Source organism: Oryzias latipes, chromosome 15, assembly GCF_002234675.1.
Source record: "Oryzias latipes chromosome 15, ASM223467v1".
Lineage (NCBI taxonomy): Eukaryota > Metazoa > Chordata > Actinopteri > Beloniformes > Adrianichthyidae > Oryzias > Oryzias latipes.
The window spans coordinates 6738764-6756419 of record NC_019873.2 but is presented as its reverse complement, the minus strand read 5'-3'; the positions used below and the strand labels follow the sequence as shown (position 1 = coordinate 6756419).

At 40.3% G+C, this 17656-nt stretch overlaps 1 protein-coding gene across 1 annotated transcript; it reads right to left on the bottom strand.

Annotated features, from left to right (window-relative positions):
- Nucleotides 1–13724: 13724 nt before the first annotated feature.
- LOC111948793 lies at nucleotides 13725–16594 on the bottom strand. The gene has a single exon (XM_023963489.1). It carries the CDS (start codon nucleotides 16488–16490, stop codon nucleotides 13725–13727), a length of 2766 nt encoding a protein of 921 aa, XP_023819257.1. The 5' UTR covers nucleotides 16491–16594.
- Between the last annotated feature and the right edge of the window lie 1062 nt (nucleotides 16595–17656).

The following is a 17656-nucleotide window of genomic DNA, read 5'->3' as shown; positions in this document are numbered from 1 at the left end:
ACTCACATCCTTCCGAGTTGCCTTGATTTTGGCCTCTAACCGTTGCTTCCATGGTGGGTATTGTTTTCTTCCATGGTTGTTCTTGTAGCCAAGCATCTCAAGGATCACTGCTGCTGAAGTGTAAACCAGTTCATTGGTTTCTGTGATGGTTGTTGTAGGAATTGCCCTCAATGCTTCATTCACAGTTTCCAGTAGACTTTCAGGTACGTCACTTAACCGTTGTAGCTGGTGTCGGGGTTGCCTAGTGTTCATTGTAGACATGATCTTGTCTTTCAGGTCAGTTGCTGCCTCGCTCAGCGTAATTGTGGTTATTGGGGCTGTGTACCCAATCTCAGGGTGGGAGTGTGGCATAATCTCCTCTCTTACCTGTTGTTCTGGCTCTCCCGTGGCATTGTATTGTATCGCTTCAATCTCAAGTTGTGATAGGAGTTGCCGTTTGTGGATGTTAGAGCACTGAGCTATCAGTTGTTTGGCAGTTAGCCTTGATTGTGGGTTTCGAAGCATCCATTCATTCCACATTCTCTGCATGTAACCCCTCTGGGTGGGATTAGGTTGGATTTTTGGTTAACAAATGAAAATCAACAGAATTTTACATCAATAGCCAATATTTCTGCTGCACTATTAAGAGACCATTCTATGATTAAGCTCATTATTCAACCTAACAATAATCCTAAAAACAAAGGTTACTGGAAGTTCAACTCTAGTCTATTAGAGGATGAAGTTTATTCTCAGGCGATTAAATGAAATCCAAAAGATAACTAATGACAGACAGTTCACCACTCAGAGGGAAAAATGGGAGTTTTTAAAATTCAAAGCAAGACAGATTTCCATAACTCACAGCAAAAGATTGAGTAGAGATGGTAAGCAAAAAGAAATGGAAATTATCAGAGAAATTAACTCTATTTGTTGTAAATCTTTATTGAGTGAAGGTGAGAAACAGAGACTTGCATTACTGCAAACCTCACTGGATAATATGTACATCTCTAAAGCCAAAGGTGCTTTTATTAGATCCAGAGCTAAATGGGTTGAAGAGGGAGAAAAAAGTTCAGCTTACTTTTGTAGACTGGTAAAAAGGCGACAAGAGAAAAATGCTGTTAACAAATTAGTAATCAATGGCAGGGAAAGTTCAAATATGGAAGAAATTAAGAGAGAAATTTTCCAATTTTACAGCGGGTTGTACTCTTTCTCTTATTCATCTCAGGATGCTGATCACTTCTTTAATCACATAAAGGATTTGGCTCCTAAAGTAGATGAAAACTTTAAACAAGTGTGTGAAGCAGAAATCTCTATGGAAGAAGCAGAAAAAGCCATGAGAAGTTTAGCTGTAGATAAATCTCCAGGATCTGATGGGCTTACTATTAACTTTTACAGACATTTCTGGGATCACTTGAAAGAGCAGTTTCTGTTGGTCATAAAGGAAATTTCTAAATGGAACATCCTTCCAACTACCATGAAGCAGGGCGTCATTACTCTGATTCCTAAACCTGGGAAAGACGCCAGACTAATTGATAATTTGAGGCCAACATCCCTCCTTAATAGTGATTATAAAATTTTAACCAACATTTATGCATCTAGATTAAAAACAGGACTGAATCAGATCATCTCAGACACACAATCAGGATTCTTAAAAGGACGATCAATTCACAATAATATCCGGTTAGTTCTTGATCTGATTGACTATAATCATTTAATTGAAGATGATGGCTTCATTTTATTTTTAGATTTCTTCAAAGCCTTTGACACGGTTGAACACAAATTTATGTTTCAGGCTTTAGAAATATTTGGATTTGGACCTAATTTTATAAGTTTTGTTAAAACAATCTATAACGATACAAACAGTGTAGTTATTTTACCAAATGGCTTTTCTCCCAGATTTTCAATTAACAAAGGAATTAAACAGGGCTGTCCAATTTCACCATTACTTTTTATAACAGCAACAGAAATGTTATCAATAATTATAAAAACTCTGTTTTCTGTAAACTTAATGTTCTGGGAGAACAGTTAGCCATCACTCAGCTGGCAGACGACACGGCCATATTCATGAAGGACAGTCATCAAATACCGGAGATCATTCAGACCGTGGATTTCTTCTCTAAAGCATCTGGTTTAAAACTAAATCTCAGCAAGTGTGAATTGTTGCCAGTTCACCATTCTGAACAGTCAGTAATTCATAGCATACCTGTTAGGACTGTTGTGAAATATCTTGGTGTTTATATCACCAAAGACAGTAAAACAATGGAGGAAATGAACTTATGGAAAACTTTAGAAAAATGTAAATTCAATCTAAACATGTGGTCACAGCGAGATATTTCTATACTGGGCAGACTGTTTCTCACTAAATGAGAATGTTAGTCCAGATTCATTTATCCAGCATATTCACTCCCAATTCCTAAATCTGCAAGGAAAGCAATAAACCTGGCCAATTTCAACTTCATTTGGAAAAACAAAACTCATAACATAAAAAAAGGAACAATAATTCAGGATTACAGTGAAGGTGGACATGAAGCCATAGACTTTGAAAGTTTGGATGGTATGATTAAAATTAATTGGCTTAGGTCTTTTCTGCAAAATGAAAGAAATATTTGGTTTCATATTCCTTCAAACATCTTTTCTCATCAGGGCCATTGAATTGCTTCTAAAATGTGACTGATTACAGAAAACTTCCTGTTAAACTCTCTACTTATCATCAGCAGGTGTTACTGTACTGGAAACATAACTTTAGTCCACACAATACTCCCATATGGAACTGTCGGTATGTTTTATGTAGAAACAAATCTTTATTTTACAAAAATTGGATTGATAACGGCATTTGGTCATTAATACATATTATGGATGACAATGGAAACATTATCTCATTTGAAACTTTTTCCAGTAAGTTTAAATTAAATGATAGAAAGCAATATAATAGTGTGATCAAAGCAATCCCTCAAACTTTGGTCCAAATTCAATTTAATTCAATTCAATTTTATTTGTATAGCCCAAAATCACAACAACAGTCGTCTCGATGGGCTTCGAAGTAAAACATGAAATCAAAAGGATCACGAATACAAAGAGTTCAATAGAAAAATACTAAAATGAACTAACAAACTGACTAAGCTATACTGGCATCCCTGCCCTTAGACCCCCCTTCACGGTAAGGAAAACTCCCAAAAAAAACGGATTCCGGAAAAAACGAAGAAACCTCAGGAGGGATCCTCCCCCAGGACGGACAGGCGATTTACCAGAACTCTTAGAGAAGAATTAACTTATCTAAATCTACAACTACATAGATAAAATTCCAGCAGACGAGCTTCATCCAGCCGTGGTTGTGGGGACAGTCAAAGGCGCGAGTCGAGCCGGAGACAGGAACCACAGCCAGGTGTAGGAGCAGGAGCAGAGGCGAGGTACTCGGTCAGGTACAGAGCAGAGACGAGCCAGAGATGAGCCAGAGGCAGGATCCACAGCCAGGTGTAGGAGCAGGAGCAAAGGCGAGGTAAACGGTCAGGAACTGGAGCACGGATGAGCCAACTGGAGTCTGGAAGCACTCCCACTCCCCAGGAGGGGAGAGGAAAAGAGGGACAATACATGAATCGCACTGTACCAAACAGAGGCATGGAGAACTAAATGATAAATTATGATCAAGAATAGAGGAGAGGAAGGGTAGAAGTAAAAAAGGAAAGAGGACAGAACCCCAGTGCACCATAGTTACCCCAGCTTCAACTTCTAGCAGCCTTTTAAAAGAAATAGTTATTAAGTTTAATTTAAACAAATTAACATTAAGTTAAATAATCTCTGAATACTAACTAGTCTGACAATAAGCCTGTCCAAAGAGGAATGTTTTCAGTCTAGCTTTGAATGTAGAAACTGAGTCGGCCTCTCTTACATGAGCTGGGAGTTTATTCCATAAGACAGGGGCTTGGTGACTAAACGCTCTACCTCCAACCGTACTTTTACTAGTTCTAGGAACCACAAGCAGTCCTGCATTTTGCGAGCGAAATGTTCTCATTGGGTGGTAAGGGACTATGAGGTCCTTAATATAGGACGGGGCCATTCCATGTAAGGCCTTATAGGTTAACAGGAGGATCTTGAACTTGATTCTGGAATCAACTGGGAGCCAATGGAGCGAAACTAACACAGGAGTGATGTGATCTCTTCTGCTGGTTCCAGCTAACAATCTAGCAGCTGCGTTCTGAACAAGCTGGAGACTTCTTAAGGAACTCTTAGGACACGCTGCTAACAAGGTGTTACAGTAATCCAGCCTCAACGTAACAAATGCATGGATGAGTTTTTCAGCATCACTCTCAGAAAGTATATTTCTGATCTTAGCAATATTCCGCAGGTGAAAAAAGGCAGTTCTGCACGCCTGAGATATGTGAGCCTTAAATGATAAATCCTGGTCAAGTAAAACCCCAAGGTTTTTAACTGTGGAATTGGGGGCTATACTTATGCCATCCAGGGAGACTATCTGAGCAGAAAGAGTATCTCTGAGGTTTTTAGGACCAAGTATAATGACCTCAGTTTTTTCTGGGTTCAAGAGGAGGTAATTAATTGTCATCCAGGTCTTGATGTCTCTGATGCAGGCGTTCAGTTTCTCCATCTGGTCATTCTGGTCAGGCTTCATGGATAAATACAACTGCGAATCGTCGGCATAACAATGAAAATTAATGCTGTGTTTCCTGATTATGTTTCCTAGGGGTAGCATATAAAGCGTAAACAGGATCGGTCCCAAGACTGAGCCCTGAGGGACTCCATAGTTGACTCGAGTGCACTGAGAGGAATGGCCATTTACATTAACGAACTGATACCTATCGGACAGATAGGATTTAAACCACTGGAGAGCAGATCCTCTGATCCCTATGTCCTGCTATAATCTTTGGAGTAAAATACCGTGGTCGATAGTGTCAAAGGCTGCACTGAGGTCCAACAGGACCAGAATAGAAAGTAGTCCCTTTTCCGAGGCCAATAACAAGTCATTAGAGACTCTAACTACTGCAGTTTCCGTACTGTGGTGAGGTCTAAACCCCGACTGAAAGTCTTCAAAGTGGCTGTTGTCCTGTAGGTGGCAGTAAAGCTGCTTAACTACAACTCTTTCTAGGATTTTAGAAATAAAGGGGAGGTTTGATATCGGTCTATAGTTGGCCAAGATGCTAGGATCCAAACTGGGCTTTTTCAGAAGAGGTTTAACAACTGCATGTTTAAAATACTGTGGCACGTAACCCGTTTCCAGAGAGGCATTAATCATTGTTAATATGGGATCATTAATTAGGGGAAAAGTTTCTTTAAAAAGTCTAGTGGGAATTGGGTCTAACAGACACGTTGAGGATTTGGAGGACGTAATAATTGATGTTATTTCCGCTTGATCCACAATAGTGAAGCAGTCTAATGTTACAGAGGTTTCTATGGATGCCTCCATTTCTAACGCTTCAGCCTGTTCTGGGCTGATAGTAGGAATAACTTGATTTAACTTATGTCTAATATTTGAGATTTTACTATCGAAAAATGTAAGAAAATCATCAGAGCTGAGAGAAACAGGAACATGTGGTTCTACTGAGCTCTGACTGTGAGTTAATCTAGCAATAGTGCTAAAAAGAAATCTTGGATTATTTCCATTCTCTGATATTAAGGTTGAATAGTACTGGCTTCTAGCTCTACGCAGAGCTTTTTTATAATTTAATAGGCTATGTTTCCAGATATCCAGAGACTGCTCTGAACCGGAGCGGCGCCATTCTCTTTCCAACTTACGGGTTTCTTGTTTAAGAGAACGAGTTTCAGCGTTAAACCACGGTGCTACTCGGTTTTGTCTGACAAACTTAGGTTTCAAGGGGGCAACAACATCGAGTGTACTCCTGAGGGCTTGTAAGGCATCATTAACAAAGTGGTCATTTATACTAGGACTGATACTATGGGAGCTGGTCTCAGAGTATTTTCTCAGAATATCACTAAGTACTGGCTGAACTGTGTGTTTAAACTCAGACACAGAACGGTCAGTTAAGGTTCTTCTAAGCTGTTTCTTATTCACTGGGGCAGAAGGATGTTCCAGTGTAAACTGGAAGGTAATCAGAAAGTGATCAGAAATGATGGGGTTAAGAGGAAGGACACTCAGCTGGCTGATCTCTATCCCATGGGTTAGAACAAGGTCCAGGGTGGGCTTATGACAGTGAGTGGGTTCATTCACACTTTGGGTGAAACCAACATCATCTAATAAAGCTGCAAAAGCCTTTCCTAGGCAGTCACTGGGGTCATCAACATGAATATTAAAATCCCCTAATATTATAGTTTGATCAGAATCTAAGACAATAGTCGATAGGAAGTCGGAAAACTCAGTTAAAAATTCTGAATATGGGCCGGGGGGGGGCGATAAATAATTATGAGTAAAACAGGTTTTCGAGTCTTCCTGTTTGGGTGATTTATAGACAGTATGATGTTTTCAAATGAATTATGAGCATTTTTAACTTTAGGGCTGAGAAGTAAGCTAGACTGTGATATTACTGCCAGACCACCTCCTTTCCCTGAAATCCTGGATTTCTGATAGTTAGCATAAGTGGGGGGGGTTGCTTCATTCAATCTAACATAGTCATCCTGATGGAGCCAAGTTTCTGTTAAGGCTAAAAGACTAAGATTGTTATCAGTAATTAACTCGTTGACTAAGAGGGACTTGGAGGAAATGGATCGAATGTTTAATAAACCGCATTTAATTACATCATAATTCTGCTTGTGAGAACTGCTGTCTGTCACTTTTAAGTTTCTATGACACGCTCCTTTCATTTGTCTTTCAGCACATAAGCTAAAGCTCGAACCTGCTTGACTTTCCCTGCATGGGTTTTGCACCGGCACTAACCCCAAGGGAGGCTCAGAGGAGCGTTTTACACTGCTGCTCTGCGCCCGGGTCTCGTCTCTGGATTGTCAGGTTGACAGAGTCAGGCTAGCAGAAATGTTTCTAGAAAGAAGAGCGGCACCGTCCCGGGTGGGATGGACGCCGTCTCTCCGCATGAGACCGGGCTTCCCCCAAAACGCGCTCCAGTTATCCACAAAACCAACGCCGTTTTCTGGGCACCATCTAGAAAGAAAATGTCCTCCAGTTTGGTTCATAATGTTCAAGTTCCGCTTCCATCTCTGTTGTTTGATGGTCGACCAGTTAATTCAAAACTTCCAAACTCATTTATACGATCTTTATTTGTTAGAGAACTGTTTGCAACATTTGACAAAAATCATTCTATGTCACAGCATTACACAAGAGAGGAAATAAGCAAGTTAAGATCCCAGTTTATTAAATATCCAATTTTCCCAAAATACAAAGAAATCCATTTTAAAATAATGAATGCAGTCTGTCTGTGCAAGGAACTATTACATATACGTTTTGGTTTTCCAGAAAATAACTGTTCTGTTTGTGATATAAATATTGAAACACTTGATCATCTGTTTTTTGAATGTATGTATGTTTACAGTTTTTGGGAGGATTTCTTTTTTTGGTGCTCTTCAAAGTTTCCCTTTCCTATTTCTATTCAATTACAAAAGCACATTATATTATTTGGAGTAGTTTCTGGTGATAATCTATTTGATTTGACATTCAATACCTTATTAATATCTGGGAAATTTTTCATTCACAAGTGCAGATTCTTAAAAACCAAACCATTATTCAATACATTTCTTAAAGAGATCAGTTTATATTTTAAATCTCTGACATTGATGTGTAGGAAATTAAATTCACTACATTAACGTGGTTGTTGAGTGGTTTTTATCTCCCTTGGTGTAGCACACATCCAATTGAATGGTCAAACTGTAAATACAGAATGTTGAAAAAAAAAAAAAACAACAACAATAATAATAATAATTCTTGGAAAAGATAAACAAATATATATATATTAAACAGCTGTTAAACTGCTCCAAAATATTCCATTGTACAGACATAACCAATATTAAATTTTACATACACATTTTCAGTCATCTATAGCAAACTGAGACAACTGACAAACTGTGAATACTGCACTCAATCCACTCATCACTCAAAAAACAAACAAACAGTAGATCTAACTCTTACCACGCTGGGGAGAGGATCACAAATTCTGATAAATGTTGCTGTTTCTTTAAATTTTTCTCTTTTTTTTTTTCTCCACTGCATCAAAACAAAGGCTAGAAGCTTTGAAACTGCTCCCGCGGGGGAGGGACCAAGATGGCGGCCTGAGCAGACGCTCCTTTTCATCCAGCTGCGCTAAAAAGTTATTATTACTTTGGAAAATTAGCAACTTAAACGCTGAATAATCTTTTCTGCTGACCCTGAACACCCTGAATGTTTACTGCTCTTAAAATGGATTCCCGAGATAGAAAACGAAGCTCAAAGCAAAAAAATAAAAGTTTGGCTAATGCTAACAACACAACTGCTAGCGGCTGTGACTCGGGCAAGGCGGATCATGACTACGTTAAAGTTCCTGACGACCAAAATATGTGTGGAGAGGAAGAATTCCCTCCCTTACCTCTCTCAGAGGACGGAACACCTTGCAAAGAACCTGCGCTCAAGAAGGCATTGTTTGCAACTCCCAAAGGCAAAGGTGAGAAAAGTGTTGACGGCAACCAGGAAATTGTAGCTGTTTTATCAGAACTGATCAACACTCGCTTTGACAGCTTGGAACAACTGATTAATACCAACTCACTTAAAATTGAAGACCTTAAGAAATCAGTTGACTTTGCTTTTGGTGAAATCCAAGATTTAAAGAAGAGAGTTGACGTAATTGAGAGGAAAACAAACAAAGATGGCGCCACCATCCTCCAGCTACAAGAAAGACTTATTGAATCCGAGCGCTACTCGAGACGCTGGAATCTAAAACTGTACGGAGTACCAGAGACTGTGGCCAAAGAAGATGTAAAGAAGGAAACCATCCGAATCTGCCAGAGTGTTTTTCCTGAAGCTAAAAGCAAACTGCCTGACGTGATTGACGTTGTTCACCGGTTGGGAAAAATGAAGGAAAATGAAAGGAAACCCAGAGGAATCATCGTACAGTTTACCTCCAGAACCCTCCGAGACGCCGTGTGGAAAGCTGCGAAAAACAGCTCTTTTCTGAAAGAGCGCCATCTCCACTTCACCGAAGATCTCTGTGCGGCAGATCGCGAGAGAAGAGCGGCGCTGTGGCCAATGATTGAGGCAGCCAGACGAGAAGGGAAAACCGCTTACTACGTCGGTCCTCGAGCATATATCAATGGTAAAGAAGTCGGCCTGCCTGAGACCTAAACACTGGTCTGTCTACCCGACGATATCAGCTCATCCATCTTTTTGTTCTCTAGCGGTTTGCAATCTAACTTTGTTGAAAATTGGCCATTCATGTTAATATCTTAATATGGTCGTCAGGTTTTTCTGGTTCATAAGTTCAAGTCACTTTAAAGTTGAGCCTGAATGTGTTTAATTCAGCATATTTTTTCATCCATTTGAATTTTACATTAGCGTAAATGTAAAAATTGAACGTTTATTTTCCTATTTTTTATTTATTTTTAGCACACTGGTTGATGCAACACAGCTCACCAACTAAAGTTCTTACTTTATCATCTTCTCTTTGTTATGTCTTTATCTTTAGGTTCATTGAATGCCAGGGGGTTAAAAAATGCTACAAAGCGTAAAGCTCTTTTCTTGTTTGCCAAAAAGTTAAACACAGATTTTTTCTTTTTTCAAGAGTCTCACTCTACAAAAGATGATACCAATTTTTGGAGATCTCAATGGGGTGATAACATTTTCCTCTCTCATGGTAGTCAGCACTCAGCTGGCACTCTTACGGTAAAACATAAATTTGAAGGTGACATTCTTTCACATAAATGTGACACTGAGGGTCATTTTGTCTGTATGACCTTGGCCTATGAAAAAAAGACTTTTATAGTAATAAATGTATACGGTTACAATACAAAACGTGACAACTCTCAACTCCTATCTATAGTAGAAAATGATTTAATAGAATGTTTAAACAAATATCCCAATGCAATTATTATCATTGGAGGAGACCTGAATATGGTGTTAGACTGCCAACTGGATAGATGGCCACCACAAACTGATAATCATAATGCCGAACTTCTCTCATTTATGCAAAAATTTAATTTAAAAGATCCTTGGAGAGAGAAATTCCCAACAAAATCAAGTTTTACATGGAGCAACAAAAATGGCTCCCACCAGTCTCGTATAGATTACTGGCTTGTTTCTGATTGTTTAGATACAGATGACATTAATATTGATATTTTTCCTTCTCCTCTTACTGATCACAAAGCAATACAGATTTCCATTAAATTAAACCAAAATAACTCTAGAATTAAAAAAGCATATTGGATCCTTAACAATTCTCTACTTAAGCTTGCTATCGTGGAAAAACAAATTTCTGAAAGTGTTTCATATTACTTTGAAAAAGCTGTAGCTGAAAACTCTTATAGTAATAACTGGGAATTATTCAAATATGATATTGCAAACTACCTTAGAAAACTTAGTTCTAATTTAAATAAGTCCAGGAAGGAAAAAGAGGATAAAGTCATAAATGACATAACAAGATTATCTCAAATATGTCCAGCAAATCAATCTGAAGATGACAAAATTAACTTAAATTCTTTACAAAATAAACTGGATGAGATTTATAAAAATCGTGCTGAAGGCGCTTTTGTCAGATCTCGACTAAAATGGCTGGAAGAGGGTGAAAGCAATTCTTCTTACTTCTTCCAATTAGAAAAGCATCGTGCTAAATCAAATACACTACACCAGTTAAATATTGATGGCCAACTAAACTCAGACCCCTCTGTTATTGCTAAATTTGTTAGTTCTTTCTATAGTAAACTTTATGCTGTTAATGATTCCACTGACAATCCCCAACAGTTTTTAGATAACATTAATTCACAATCTATTAATCCCTCTGAACGTCAAATCTGTGACTCCCCTGTCACTGTTAAGGAAATACTGACTTCTATAAACAAACTGAAAAATAACAAATCTCCTGGACCAGATGGATTAACTGGGGAATTTTACAAACAATTTAGTATCACAATTGCTCCTTTTTTAACGCAGGTTTTCTTAGAAAGCCTTCGCCAAGGCACTCTTCCTCCAACACTGAATCAAGGAGTGATCACTCTCCTCCCAAAACCCAAAAAAGACACTCTCAATATTGATAACTGGCGCCCGATCAGTTTATTGAATAATGATTATAAAATTATTGCCTCTGTATTTGCTCACAGACTGAAATCAGCCTTGGACTCTGTAATTGGAGAAACCCAGTCAGGATTTATGCACAGAAGACATATTTCTAATAACATCCGGCTTGTACTAGATATTTTAGATTATTCACATTTAATAACAGATGAAAGTTACATTCTTTTTTTGGACTTCTATAAAGCTTTTGATTCAATTAATCACACGTTTCTTTTTAGCTGCCTTCACAAATTTGGTTTTGGCTCTTATTTTTGCGATGCAATAAAACTGTTATACAGTAATGCTAACTGCTCAGTAAAACTAAAATATGGTACTTCTCCCCGTTTTAATATTAAAAGAGGAATACGACAGGGTTGCCCCATCTCGCCGTATCTATTTTTATTAGCCACTCAAACTCTGGCAGATTACATAACTATTAATGATTTGAAAGGCATCTCTGTCTTTGGTAAAGAGATTCTTATTAGCCAATTAGCTGATGATACGACCCTTTTTTTGAAAGATAGCAGTCAAATTCCTCGAGCACTAAATCTAATAAAAGCTTTTTCTAATGTCTCTGGACTTCATCTTAACATTAAAAAATGTGAATTAATATCTATCAAAAATGATCAAACAGGATCCATATGTGAAATCCCCATCAAAGAAAGTGTAACATATCTAGGGATTACCATCACCAAAAACGAACTAGAGAGAAGTTCTTTAAATTTTAGTTCCGTAATAGAGAAAACCAGAAAACGTTTTAACTTATGGCTTCAAAGAGACCTGAGCCTAAAAGGCAGAGTCCTGCTGTCAAAGGCAGAGGGAATCTCTCGACTCACTTACTCTGCATTATCTCTGTACGTAGACAATCAAACATTAAAATCTGTTGACCAAATTTTATTTAACTTTATCTGGAAAAACCGTATACATTATTTAAAAAAATCTGTGGTAATGAACTCGTACGAGAATGGAGGACTAAACTTTCTTGATTTTACAACCCTAAATAACACATTTAAAATAAACTGGATCAAATCTTACCTAAAAAATCCTACTTCAATTTGGAATATATTTCCCCATTTTATATTTTCAAACTTAGGCAACCTTAACTTTCTTCTCCTTTGTCATTACAATGTTGAGAAAATACCAGCTAAACTATCAGCATTCCACAAACAAGCTCTTCTTGCATGGGCACTTCTATACAAACATAATTTCTCTCCCCATAACTTCTTTATTTGGAACAACAAATATTTATTATACAAGAATAAATCTTTATTTTTTCCACATTGGTTTGAGAAAAAAATTCTAGTGGTGAGCCAACTTTTTGACACGAACGGGCATTTATTAAGGTATACTGAATTCAACGCTAAATATAATCTGGTTGTGACTCCTAAAGAGTATGCCATTGTGTTTGATGCTGTTTCCAAAGAAATATGCCAAATGTTTAAAACAACTGCTACGAACGAAGAAATGCCCTCTATGGATGCAACCGCCACCACCACAGGAAAAATTTGTTTTACCCCTACACACAAGAATAACAACAAAAAAATACGTGTGTTGTTTCAAAGGGACGTCATTTCTGTACCGTGTACTAAAACCTACTGGAGACGTTTTGTTCCCGACAGTATCTGGAAGAAAGGATGGAGTGTCACCCAAAAATTTATGATAAATAATAAAATGAAAGAAGTATCTTTTAAAATAATTCACAAAATTTACCCCACCAATAAATTTATGCTAAAATACATTAAAACAATTGACCCTAACTGTATTTTTTGCAAAGAATATCCAGAAACAATTAACCATCTTTTTTGGAATTGTGCTATAATTAGAATCTTTTGGAAAAAATGTTTACAATTTATTAGAAATCGCATTCACCCCAACTTTAATCTAAAGTTTGAACATATAATTTTTGGCTTTCATAATAAAAATTTGGACTCAAATAAAAAACTCATAATTAATCTTATTATTATTTTTGGCAAATTCTATATACATAAATGTAAATTTTCTTCATCTTCAATTTTTTTCCCTGTTTTAATGAAACAAATAGAAATGTATATTGGTAACATCTCCAAGAGTCTTAATCAGAAAGCTGTATGTCTATATGAAAGTTGCAGAAACATGAATGTTTTTATGTAAAATGTATTTAATATGTATGCTCCCCTGGCATATTTGAAGTTTATTTTGTAAAATTGTGTTTTGTATTGTACTTCCGTTTTACACAATAAAGTTGTTAAAAAAAAAGAAAAAAAAAAAAAAAAACTGCTCCCGCGGCAAATTCAAAATGGCGGCGCCCACAACATCAACTACGGTGGCTCTTAAATGCCAAAATAGGCAGGCGCCCAACAAACATTAATTATAGCGGCCTCTAGCGGCCGTAACATCCCGGCCCCGATGAGCGATTGCGAAAGTAAATCGTTTATCCCTAGTTTCTACAATTCCCAAATGTATTAAAGAAGCAAATTTATAGTACTAAACAGGCAATTGCATGTGTGGCAGAATCAAATTTTAACAAGTGCTCATATATTCAAGTCTCTTATGCATCAGTCATAGCACCCAAAAGTCACAGATGGCAGTATGGAACTAGACCTTGGGCAGTTAAGTCTTTGATTTATTTAGATTCGCCCACCAGATTGGCCTCCAGCAGACAAATCTTGGCAGTAGGACGATCAAGTTCACCTGAAGCTGTTTTCACTCGAACACTTCGAACTAGTCCATCTTCGCCCGGGTGAGTAGCAACCACGAGCCCTAGGGGCCAGCTGTTGCGTGGAGTGTTCTCATTGAGGATGAGAACCAGATCACCCACTTGCAAGTTGCGCCTAGGATGAAGCCATTTCTGACGCTTCTGGAGTGTGGGTAAGTATTCCTTCAGCCATCTCATCCAGAAGACGTCAACGAGGAACTGAACTTGACGCCAGCGACGTCGGTATAAGTCCTTCTTTACAAAGGCGCCAGGTGGAAGAGACGGACCTGCGCGAAGTAGCAGTAGGTGGTTGGGTGTCAGTGGTAAGTGGTCAGTAGGGTCCTCACTTAGCTTGGTGATGGGGCGGCCATTGAGGATAGCTTCAATGGTGCAAAAGAGCGTGGCTAGCCCTTCATCATCAAGTGGCTGAAGTGCGATGACAGCGTTGAGCACAGAGCGAACAGATCGTATCAGCCTCTCCCAGACACCACCCATGTGTGAGGCACCTGGTGGGTTGAAGATCCACTTGATGTTGCTCTGCAAAAGGTGGTCTGCTATCTTTCTCTGGTTCCACTCAGCAACAGCCTGACGAAGTTCGCGCAGACCTCCAACAAAGTTGGTTCCATTATCAGATCTGATTTCTTTGGGTTCGCCTCTCCTGGCGATGAACCTCTGCAGAGCATTGAGAAAGGAATCCGTATCGAGGGTGTTTGAGACCAACAGGTGGATAGCTCTGGTTGTAAGGCACGTGAATAGGCATCCGTACCTCTTGAGTTCGCTGCGGGCTCGCTTTACCAGCAGAGGGCCGAAATAATCAACGCCAACGCGGCTGAGGCATGGTTCACTTGGAGTTACTCTCGAGTCAGGCAAGTTTGCCATCTGCTGGTGGTCAGGTACTGCCTTCAGCTTGCGACACACCATGCATGATTTGAGGACAGCATTGAGAGCATACCGTGCCTTTAAAATCCAGAAGCGTTGGCGAATTTCTGAGAGAACCCGTTCCATGCCTGAGTGCCCGAGCCGAAGGTGGTAGTGTTTGATGAGTAACTTGGTGATATGATGGCATTTAGGTAGTATGACTGGATGCTTTGCTTCAAAGGGGATTGGTGCATTCACAAGACGTCCTCCCACACGTAGTAGATCCGTCTTGTCATCCTTGAATGGCTTGAGACTGGCGATGCAGCTTGATGGAATTTCACCAGAACCGAAGCATGAGCCCTGTATATTCTGGAGTATAGCTACTTCTGCAGCTTGTATCTCCTCAACGGTGATAGGTTCTAGGAGTTGCTTGCCTGGTTTCTTGCATAGCAGGCTTTTCAGCCGTAGCAAAATGGCTACTGCACGTCTTAGACGGTGCCAGTCAGAATATCGCTCTAGCAGGTTGTCCAAACCATCAGCTGTTTTGCAACTGGCCATGTACACTGCTTTGGTTTGTTTGATCTCGGCTATCTCAGGTAGGCTGCCCAGCTTGGGCTGAGTGGGCCAGTCTTCCTCTGAGCCTTGAAGAAACGATGGTCCTGAGACCCATCGTTCACTTGACAGGATGTCACTGGCAGACATTCCTCTCGAGACATCATCTGCAGGGTTGGATGCTGTGTCAACATACTTCCATTGATGACGCTCGGTGCGTTCCTGAATCTTTGCTATGCGGTTGGCAACAAAGGTGGCAAAGCGTCGTTCTTGATTGTTAATGTAGTGAAGCACAATAGTGCTGTCAGTCCAGAAGAAGGTTTGATCCACAGGAATTTCTAGATGGAGTTTGATATGCTGGTCCAGATCAGTTGCAGTGACAGCAGCGAGCAACTCCAGGCGCGGTATGGTGGTTGGGTTTAATGGGGCCAACCTAGCCTTGGACATGATGAGTGTGCACCTGTTGTTCACCCTGAGGTAGGATATAGCACCGTATGCAGCCTCTGAGGCATCAGAGAAGTGATGCAGCTGGACTTCTGAAGAATTGCCAGGCGTTGTTATTCTGAGGCATCTGGGAATAGTCAGAGCAGATAGGAGGGGTAGATCTGTCAACCACCTCCTCCACTGATCTGCAATGGCTTCTGGAAGTTGTGCATCCCAGTCCAACTTCTGACGACACAGCTCTTGGAAGAGCAATTTTGCTTTTAGTACGAAAGGACTTGCAAACCCCAAAGGGTCGTAGACGGAGCTGGTTGCGGACAGCAGACCTCTTTTTGTTGCTGGTCTGCTGATGGGTCTAGCATCAAAGGTGAAACAGTCCTGCTCCGCATTCCACAATACACCCAAGGTGCGCTCATAAGGTAAGTCGTCCTGATCAAGGTTGAGCTCGCACACAGACTTGGCCCATTCATCAGCTGGGATGGATTTCATCACCCTTTTAGAGTTGCTCAACCACTTAGTAAGCTTGAAGCCCCCGTTGGCAAGTAGTTGACGGAGTTCTGAGGCGAGTGCGATAGCCGCGTCCTCTGTGGGTAAGGACTTCAAGCAGTCGTCGACATAGAAGTTCCTCTTCACGGTTTGGACCACATCATCACCGTAGCTGCCCTTGTTGTCTTCTGCAGCTCTTTGTAGGGCAAAGGCAGCAGCACTTGGACTCCATACACCCCCAAAAAGGTGAGCAGTCATGCGATATTGTTTGGGTGGTTTGTCTGGGTCATCATCTTGCCACCACAGGAACCGAAGTGCATCTCTTTGGTTTGGTGGTACTCTGACCTGGTAGAACATGCCTTCAATGTCGGCGTTCAGTGCAACAGGCTCTTGTCTGAACTTTAGAAGTACGCCCAGTAATTTATTAGTCAAGTCTGGGCCTTGATGTATGCGGTCGTTCAGAGAAGCTCCTTGGTAGCGAGCAGCACAATCATAGACTATGCGCACCTTGCCTGGTTTTTTAGGGTTTAGCACAGGATGGTGTGGCAAGTACCATATGGCTCCATCTACACCATCTTTATCTTTCACTTCCTCAGCATACCCTTTCTGCAAGGAGTCATTAATGCTCTGTTTGTACATCTGTTTCAGGTCTGGATCCTTAGTCAACCTTTTCCCTAATAGGTCCAGCCTGTGCTTGGCCATTTGGTAGTTGTTTGGTAGTTGAGGAGGATGCTGTTTGAAAGGTATGGGCAACACATAATGTCCATCTTCTTTGGTAACGTTCCTCTTCCAAAGTTCCAGAACTTCTCGATCAGAAGCTGATGGTAAGTCGCTATTTACATGAGCCGGATTATCAAGCTTCCAGAACTTTTCCACAACTTGCTGCAGAGCTGTCTCCGCTTGAGTGCAGTTAGCTGAAAAGGTATCTAGGACACCAGAGACTGGACCATTGAGAGTCCATCCGAGACCAGTCAAGGTTGCATAGGGCTCACCTGCCTCACCGCGTCGGACTTCACGTGGGGCCAGTATGTCAGGTTGGTCAAGCCCAATTAGCAGGTGAACCTCATCGGCTAAATCAATGTCCCCAGGACATATGTTTTCAGCGATGTCCTGTAGATGGGTAAACTGAGATATTTCCTCCACCGTGACCAGGTTGTTAAGGCTGATGTTCAGGCGGTCACGACTGAGAACACCCTTCAGCAGGTAAGATTCACTGCGTTGATGGTCTTCCACCCGTAAATCCACGGACAGGGTGTCAACGTTGACATTCTTTGACTCCATAGTACTCAGTTTAATGTTCATCCTATGTGTCTCAAGCCGTAGTGCACGAATCAGCTGCTTGGAGCAGAAGGTGCCATTTGCGCCATTATCTAGAAGGGCGAAGGCGTTGATCGAGAAGTGGTTGTCTGGATCGGAGACCACGACTGGTAGAATGGGTAGAGCAACTTTCTGCCCATTACGGTGGTTACGCTTCCTGGTAGCAGTGGCCTGGATCTCTGGTTGTTGGTTTGCAGTTGGTTCTT

Excerpts from the sequence above, each read along its gene's own strand:
- LOC111948793 (XM_023963489.1), bottom strand. The coding sequence starts at position 16,490 with ATGTTCTACCAGGTCAGAGTACCACCAAACCAAAGAGATGCACTTCGG.